The sequence below is a fragment of the Heterocephalus glaber genome, unplaced genomic scaffold (assembly GCF_053883595.1).
Source record: "Heterocephalus glaber isolate CG9 unplaced genomic scaffold, H.glaber_assembly_v1.0 deba00001481, whole genome shotgun sequence".
NCBI lineage: Eukaryota > Metazoa > Chordata > Mammalia > Rodentia > Bathyergidae > Heterocephalus > Heterocephalus glaber.
The window spans coordinates 27863178-27872867 of record NW_028258317.1 but is presented as its reverse complement, the minus strand read 5'-3'; the positions used below and the strand labels follow the sequence as shown (position 1 = coordinate 27872867).

At 36.0% G+C, this 9690-nt stretch overlaps 1 protein-coding gene across 1 annotated transcript; it reads right to left on the bottom strand.

Moving 5' to 3' along the window:
• Positions 1–861: 861 nt before the first annotated feature.
• Positions 862–3225, bottom strand: Izumo3 (IZUMO family member 3). The gene is given in 8 exon segments (XM_004838469.1): positions 862–1003; positions 1279–1366; positions 1778–1858; positions 2317–2343; positions 2550–2639; positions 2785–2859; positions 2993–3056; positions 3058–3225. Coding segments are annotated over 8 exon segments (735 nt in total).
• Between the last annotated feature and the right edge of the window lie 6465 nt (positions 3226–9690).

Here is a 9690-nt window from a genome sequence, read left to right as displayed (position 1 = left end):
TTGGACTTTTTCTGTGCATATGTATGGGTTTGTTATACAATAAAGATTGAATAAATGAAGTGTGATAAAAATATATGGTGAATGTTTAAATTAAAAAAAAGATTACAAGGCACATTGTCATTAATCTTCCTCAGAATACTCCGCCTCACTTCAAACAACTTGTGTCATCATTTTTGCCACTTTCTGAAGCTTTCTGGAAGTTTTCTTTGAATGTCTTATGAGGTGTGATAAAAAATATGGTATGCTGCTGCTGAGTGTAATCAACAGAAAAGCAGGTTCATAAAATCATTATGGTGTATCCTCACCCATTTATTCAACAGATCTGGCACTGTGTGACCTCTGGCTCTTCATGAGTAGATTTTGAATAGATTCAGGACATTGAGGCAGTCATGACAGTACAACTAAAGACACTGATGGAAAAGGACTCCAGAACTACTTCAGTGGCAATGATGGGATAACTGTATTTGAAGTGAGGGGGAATATTTTGAGGGAGATTAGTGGCAGTGTATTTTTACTATAATGATTTTTAAAATTTAAACTAATAAAGACATAAAAACTAGGCTTAGAAACACAAAAGTCATCTTATTTACAGCCATAAATGAATTACAAATAACACATTCCTCATTATCACATACCATATTATCTTTTCTATACACTGCAACATAGCAGTATTACTTTCTGCACAACTCCACGTAATTCATTTACCCTCTCATTGCATATATTGCCTCAGGATATCAATAAGTATCTTCCCTTGAGAAACAGTATGTTGTATTTCAATTTTCAAAATATGACTATCATCACAAAGAGTTCAAGTCAAGTTTTCTACACTAAATCAATATTTAAGAGAACCATGAAAGATCTCTATTTATTTTCTAGATCCAAAGTACTTTTCTCCTCCTTATCTGTCTTCTTCACTAATTCTTCAAGTTTCTTTTCCAAATATTGCTTCAGTGCTCTTCATGCTGGTTTCATTTTCCTCTGATGAGTTATACAGATATAGTAGCTAGAGTTGAGAAAACAGATAATTCAAACTTTAGTAGTAGTAGCCCCACTCTTTTAAAGAATTATGCTTACTTTTCCAGATACCTCCTCTCATTTTCCTTATGTTTCAACTATTATTCCATCAAATATTCATTGCTTTCCTCCCTGTCAACATCATAACCCAGATTTTGAAATAACTTCTTTGTCTTTTTTCCAATGGAGTAGAAGGAAGTTAAGGCAATATCTTTGGCAAAGGAATGGTAGACCCAGAATTTATATGAGGAAGAATTTACTCACAGTAATATAGCACTTGAAAATACTACAGCTTCTGTCAGTAATAACAAAAATAGTATAATCTCTTGATTCTCAGCCTCCCTTGGATCATCTTCCAGATGGAAAAAGGTGGGGGGAAGAAAATGAGTTTTGGAGGAAGGAAAAAGTAACCAGGGACCTTTATCCAGAATAGACTCTTCAAACAGTTTGCCCATTCACTGTTTTATTAGGATTCTTTCGACTTGTATTTTTAGACTCCTAGATATTGCAAAACATTTACTCTAGCAGACGCTACCCAAAAATTCCACTTCTAGTCTACCTTGTCATTTCCAACATTCTCAGTCAGCCCACTGCCAAGTTATCTGTGCTGGTACAAATTTTGCCCAACATTTTTGTTCTTATTTCATGGCATAAGTATAAATGACATAGAAGGTACTCAATAAACACTTGCTGAATAAACGAGTTAACAACTCAAGTTCTTGATCTCTGGCTCGTCAAATGGCCTCACTACAATCTATGTTACCTCCACAGTATTCTCCTTTGAAGCACTGGGTGGAGATGCGAAGACAAGTCCAACAATCAATGATGGGACCTTCAATCACAACTGATTAGAAGGAAAAAAATAATTACTAAGGGAATATAGCAGAGGAGTTCCTTAGTTGAGACATCAAGTGTGGATTAGATCTCAAGTGAATTAGATTCCAGGTACTCCCAGGACTCTAATGTTACATTGCTCTAAATTCCCTTTTCTCCTGTTAACTGAGTTTGTATAAATTAAATTGGATTTCTAAGGAACTTGGAAAAATGATGCCCAAGCTTATATTGAGGCAATAGATTGGAACCAGTAGAGGAGGGCTCTGAGCACATTCTAAATCTGTGCATGCTGAATAATATAACCCAAGTTATTTCATAAGCTCAATTTTTGTTATCAGATATTATTAATATTGCCTTATGTAACCATAGTTCTGGGAATTGGTTTTCAGTACAGCAGATGGGAGAGACAGAGCCACACAGAGCAAAGGAATGGGAAAACAACCCGAAACTTCAAAGTGTCACATGTACTGTATTCATTGCAATCTTCAGAACAAGCTAAAAGAAAAACAAAGTTCTAATGAGCTTAGAATAAACTTAGGGATCACCTTATTTATACCCGAGAAGTCTTTTTGGATCCATTGAGTTCCAGCTATCCCTCCACCCATTCCAAATGTCTATTATTGGAACCATCATTCCTCCTCTCATCCCTCATTTTCCATTCTCTTCAGAAAATTTCAGTGTTGATAGAAAATTTCAATTACCAACCTCAGAGAAGTCCCTTAGTGTTTCTTTCATTTTGGATTCCAGGTTTTGGCAGACATCAAGAAGTTTGCCTTGAAAGATAAATGTACCTAACACAAAATGAATGGAATTCAGATATTAGTGTGCCTTTCCTTTCAGAATTTAATTCTAGTTGTTTTGTCTTGTTTATCCCAGCCAAATTTTCATGGATTTGCTTTGGCAATACAGACTTTTGTATATGGAAGAGAACCTCACATTTCCATGTTTCATTGCCCAGTCTATAAAATTCATCCTTCAGCCATATTCTCAACTTGACAACTTTTGAAACAGCTAGAGAAGGAGAAAAATACTTGTGAGGGAATAATTAAGCCCATGGAGGAAATTGTGTGGAACCAGTTGTTCTTTTCCCTGTCTCCCCTCCATTAATCCCCTCTAAACTCTCAGAGACTCAAGCTTCCCTCACCTAATACCCGAAGTATCTTGTCCCCGTGGGAGACATTGAAGCTTAAACGAACCATCAGTTTAAAAATGCCTTTCAAGCAGTTGAGTTCTGCCTGGGATGTCCAGGGGTACCATACTTGCCAGCAAGGTCCTAATATCCTCTATGAATTTGGGGTCACACACCAAACAGCCTTTGACCCCATGGAAGGCTGCCAAGGGTAAGGGCAGGAAGAAAACTAACCACTAGTTGCCCATTTCCTTCCCCCACTCCCTTCTAAAACAGCATATTATGCTGGCAACTAGTTCACTTAGTTCTTTTTCCTACAAAAGTCCAGGAATGAAAGCCTTGTCCTGGATGTTCTGAGTTCAATTTTCCCTCTCACTTTTAGAAACTCTCACTTCCCTAAGTATCTTCTTTTTCTTCATCCTAGAGAGAGTGAGAACTGACAGCTGGGGAGTGATTATGTGAGTTCTGAGTGTAGAACACAAACAGAGGGAGAAGCCCGAGTTCACACAGCAGAGTTCTGTGTGAGGAAATGTCTCAGAACAAGTTTCCTTAGCTCTCTCTGACCTGTGTTGTTAGTAGATTTCCACTCTCCTCCTGCCCTCTGGAGTAGTATTCCAACAGAGATGTATGTTGGGAGAGATCTCATAGTACCTTAGAAATAGTTTAACACAAACTGTATTTCTATAAAGGAGATAAGCCAAGAATATTGAGCCACTTGAGTCTCAGCCCATACTGGTAGCAATGGTGTTGAAGAATAATGAATGGGAATCTATATACAACAACAAATGATAATTTTGATATAGCTGATAATTTCTCAGAAATTTCTGGCTACATTTGTCTGGGGGATGATTCCTTCAGCCACACTTTGTAACATTTTTATAGCATTCTTTTTAGAGAAACTAGAGCTGGAGACTAGAAATAACAGTGGAGGAACAGACAGTGATGGATGGGAAATCATTAATGTGTAGGGACCTTTAACAGATGCATCATGAAATACTAATGATGGAGTATATAACAAATAGAATATAACCGTGGTTATCATGGGCTGAACTCTCACACTTACACAGAAGTTGGCTAAATAAACATGTATTTCCTTCAGTTTGTGATTCTTTGAACAAGAATATGTCTTTGCTGACTTTAAAAAATACTGGTTACCTCATTTCTAATACGTTGTTTGTAAGGTTATTATATACTAGAGTCTGGAAAATCCAGGCACACAAAACATTTAGTAGCAAAATTTCAACCTATGTTAAGGATAGTCATGGAATGAGAAGTGGTGAGGGAAGTTAAAAGAACTGCTGTTAATTATATGGCTGTGATGTGAACAGATACTGTGCCAAACTCATTAGCTAATTTACCACAAGTCCTCATGGCATATTAATGTGTTGGGGTATAAGTAGAGGTCTACAGGAAGACAGCACAGCATTGACCAAGTTGATAGAAATTTCTTACAGAAAACCTGGATCCGGAAGACTAGAAACAATAATTACTGAGTATATTGTGATTAGTAAGAATCCAGTAATGTTCAGAAATACTCAGTGGGAGTATTCTGTATGTGCTGATGATGGATGGAGTGATGATAGAACATAAAATATTCAAAATTATCATGAGATAAGTTCTTAGAATTTTATGAGTGTAAAATGTTTAAACTTTGGGATAGAAGAGCTGTCTGGAAGTTGATTAATAATATAATCACCTTACTTAATTAAAATGACAATACTTATATCTCAGAAGCAAAATGCTAAACCTGAGTTCTGGACTGATTATGTTAGTATTGGTTTAGATTGGCATGAAAAGGATAGGATTTATAGTCTGTACAAATGTATAGAATAGCTGGTTAAGTTCATTTTTCAAAGTATCATAGCAAATGTAAAATAATGTATGCACCTATATTATACTAAACATACATATGTATTTGTGATTCTTTTTTTTCCCATTAAGCTTATTGGTGCATTTTAGATATAAAATACAGTTACATTCATCATTGGGATCTTTTACCATTACATGAGTATCTGAATTCTATTTTTTTCCCCTTCCCTTGCTCTCCTTTCAACCCTTCCACCCTTCCCTATTTGCAAACTCTTTGTTTCCATTTTTTTCCTTTTCTCATATTTTTTATTTTCCTTTTCTTCCTTTCCCCTACCTCTCCCACTTGCTCTGCTCCTTTAGACATTTTCTTCCCATTAAACAATATCATTTATACATTTTTAAAATTACAATATCAAGATCTCGGAGACATTACCACAGATTTTACAGAATTTAAAAGGATATAGAAAGCATATAACAAAAATCTCTTTTGAAATAAATTTGACAACTTCTAAGAAGTACCTTGGAAGGCAAATTAATGAAACTAAATCTGGAGGAAATATAAAATTTGAATAGCATCTATTAAAGAAAGTATATTCCTAGCTTGAAAACCTACCTATATGACAACAGCAGGCTCATATACATTTTAACTGATAAATTATATCAAACAATTAAAGCAAAAAAAAGAAGGAACACTTCTCCCTTCATTTTAGGAATTCAACATTGTGCTAATCCTAAAACTGAATAAAGATAATAGAAGAAAAAAGTATGAACATAGATAGAAATTTGTTTAACAAAATAAACTATTAGAAGTCAGATCTGGCAGTATGTAGAAAGTGGTTCTGTTATAGGGATGGCAGTGTTGGTTCAGCATTGGAAGATCCACCCCCAAAGTCATCATTTTAACAGAGAAAAGGAGAAAGCCATATGATCCTGTCACTAGTTGGAGAAAAAGTATTGGACTAAATTCTACAGCTGTTCATGGTAAAAGCTATCAGGAGACTAGAAGTAGAACAGAACCTTCTCAACAGATTAAAGACATGTACTCCATACTTCCAGCAAGAATGCCTTATATGAATGGAGAAGATACAATGCTTTCTCCTTAAGGTGGGGAACAAGGACAGATATGCTTACTCTTTATCTGTCCATTAAATTTTGAAACCTAGGCCCCATCAAAACAGTCTGGCAATAAAATGATGCAATTAGGATAGGATTGGCAAGGTAGAAGTAAAATCTTTATATGTAGATGAAATGATCATCTACAGAGAAAATACTAAGAAATCTCTAAGAGCCCCTAGAACTTGTACTTGAATTTAGCAGGATTAGAAAACACAAGGTATATATACAAATTCAGGTCTGTGTATACTTGCTATAAATGAAGAATTGGGTATTGAAATTTCCCATTTCTACATCTTATTTCAGAAAGAAACAAATAAGGGCAAAGAATTATGAGACAATGATTCTTTCAAAAGAAACACAGTTACCTAAAGAGTATGTTTGGGAGAGATTTGTTTTATCAGATTTTGCTAATATTGCTTTTTATTTTCTCCTAGTGAGATGTGAAGTAAGGTGTTTAGAGAAAGAACAGACAGATTATAGAATATGAAGACGTTATATTTTCTTTGTATAATTGAAATAGTGTAAATAAATATATGACCTTGAAATTTTAACACCCATACTATTTAATTCTCAAGCCAAGTCTGGATCACTCTATTATATATAATAGAAGCCTAGTGTTTAGAAAAACTAAGCGATTTGTGGGAAATTGTATACCTAGCAAGGGAAGATTTGGAATTATAACACAAATTTGTCTACCTTCTCATGCACGATCATTCCCAAATACCAAAATGTTTCCTGAACACAGTGAATCCAGGGTGTCATGATCACTACCTGAACTTATTAAGATAGAAAATTTTTTTGTGTGTGAGCAAAGAAACATACTTCATTCTTACTTCTCACTTATGCTTAAAATAAACAATCTATAATTCCAATGATCTTTTAATATTTCTTTATGCCTAATTTTTCCCTTCCTTAAAACTACCTGCAAAGATGATTTGAAGAATATTTATATTCAATTGCCTTCTAGTATTTCATTATTATTTTTTGTCTAGTTGATCTATCTATTTGTGACAGTGGGGTGTTGAGATCCCCCACTACAATTGTGTTAGTGCATATATGACTTATCATGTCCATTAGCATTTGTTTTATATAGTTGGGCGCACTAGTGTTTGGTGCATAGATATTTATGACTGTCATCTCTTCCTCTTGGATTGTTCCCTTTACAAGGATGTAGTGTCCTTCTTCATCTCTCTTAATCAGTGTTGGATTGAAATCTACTTGATTTGCAAAAAGAATAGCTACTCCTGCTTTTTTGGGGGTTCCCGTTGCATGGAGTATTGTTTTCCACCCTTTAACTTTCAGTCTATGAGTTTCCTTTTGAATTAAGTGTGTTTCCTGTATGAAGCATATTGTTGTATTTTGCTTCTTGACCCATTCTGCCAGTCTATGTCTTTTGATTGGTGAATTGAGACCATTAACATTGATGGTTATAACTGAAACGTATTGACTTCTCATTCCCATGACTTTTTCTTTTTGTTGGGTTCTCCCTCTTTACATTTAATTTCTTGTCATGCCAGATGGGTTCATTCTGGCTTGCTTCCTGGGGTTGTGATCCTCCATGTCTGTTCCTAGCATACTGTGTAAATTTTTTGGAGTGCTGTTTTGGTATTCATGAAGTTCCTAAGGTGGTCTTTGTCATGAAAGTATCTTATTTCTCCATCAATTTTGAAAAATAGTTTTGCAGGGTACATAAATCTGGGTTGGAGGCTGTTTCCTTTTAGGGCTTGGAATATGTCACTCCAAGCTCTTCTTCCCTTGATGGTTTGTGATGAGAAGTCCTCTGTGATTCTGATGGGCTTTCCTTTGTATGTGATTTGTTTCTTTTCTCTCACTGTTTGTAGTACTTTGTTCTTCTGTTGAGTTTCTGGAATCTTAACAATTATATGCCTATGTGTAGATTTTTTTTGATCAAGACTATTTGGAGTCCTATATGCCTCACTTATCTGTATGTCAAGTTCTTTTCCCCTGCTTGGGATGTTTTCTGACATCATTTCTGTGAAGAGATTTTTTTTTTATGTCATCTGCACTCTCTCCTGTTTCTTCATTGACTCCAATCAGTCTTATGTTATTCTTCTTTGCATCATCTAGCAGCTACTGGATTGATTTCTCATGTTCCCTTGTAATTTTGAAACAATTTTTCTTTTCCTGGCCATTAATTGAAATCTTATCTTCTATATCTGAAATTCTGTCCTCACATTGTCTCATTCTGCTGTGTAGACTTTCAATGGAGTTTTTCATCTCCTGCAAATCTATTTGCATCTGTTTTATGGATTCCATTTGTTTCCTATGTTGGGATTCCATCATATTCCTCAGCTCCTCTCTAGATGTATTAATCATATCTTGCACTAGGAGCACAATTTCTCCTGTTATCTGAGAAATTATTTCTGACTTCGTTTTTTCCAGATCCCCTTTTGTTAGCAGTTCAGTGGATCCAGGTTGTTGAGTATCAGAGTGTTCCATCTCATTTCTCTTTGGGGTTGCTGTAGGTGATCTGGAATTCTGGTTTTGAGACTTATTTATGTGTTTTCTCATTTCAACTGGGGGGGCAAGGGGGGTTCTGTTGGTGCCTGCATGGCTCACCTCCTCTGAGCTGGGAGAGGTGGCCCAGGGGACAGCAGCGGCGGTAGGGATAGTGACCTAGAAGCCCCTTCCTCTGGGCTGGGAATGGTGGGAGGGATGGTGGCTGGGAAGCCCTTTCCTCTGGACCTGGAGTAGTGGGACGGTGGCTCAGAAGCCCCTTCCTCTGGGCCAGGAGTGGCAGGACAGATGGCAGTCCAAAAGCCCTTTCCTCTTGAACAAATGAACTTAACAAATGTTTATAGAGTCTTCCACCCCACAAAATCATAATACACATTCTTCTCAGCTGCACATGGGTCATTCTCCAAAATAGACCACATACTCACACATAGAACATGTTTAAGTAAGTGCAAAGGAATTGAAGTTATCCCCTGTATATTATCAGACCATAGTGTGATGTGTGATGAAATTGGAGATCCATAGCAAAAGAAACTGGAAAAATAATATAAACACATGGAAATTGAACAACACACTTCTGAATAACCAATGGGTCACTGAGGAAATTAAAGAAGAAATCAGACAGTTCCTTCAATTCAATGACAATGACAATACAACATATTGGAATCTATGGGACACTATGAAAGAAATCTTGCGAGGGAAATTCATAGCAGTGAATATCCTTATTAGGAAAACAGAATGAGCCTAATGAAACAAGCTGATGCTGCACCTCAAGTTTCTAGAAAAAGAAGAACAGTACAACCCTAAAGCTCATACAAGAGAGCAAATTTTAAAGATCAGAGGAGAAATCAATGCAATGGAGACTAAGAGAATGGTACAAAAAAATCAATGAAGTCGAGTTGGTTCTTCGAAAGAATCAACAAAAGTGACAAACCCTTAGCCAACCTTGTCAGAAAAAGGAAAGAAAAGGCCCAAATCCATGCAATAAAGAATGAAAAGGGTGAAATTACAACAGACCCAGCAGAAATCCAGAGGATCATCAATACCGACTTCCAGAACCTATATGCCAATAAGATGGAAAACACAAAAGACATTGTCAGATTCCTAGATACATATGAATTGCCAAAGTTGAACGAAGAAGACCTAAAAATTCTGAACAACTCAATATTAACCAATGAAATTGAAAATATAATTAAAAACTTATCAACTAAGAAAAGTCCGGCCCCTGAGGGCTTCACTGCTGAATTCTACAAGACATTTAGAGAGGAACTACTGCCACTACTCTTTAAACTCTTCATTGAAATTGAAAGGGA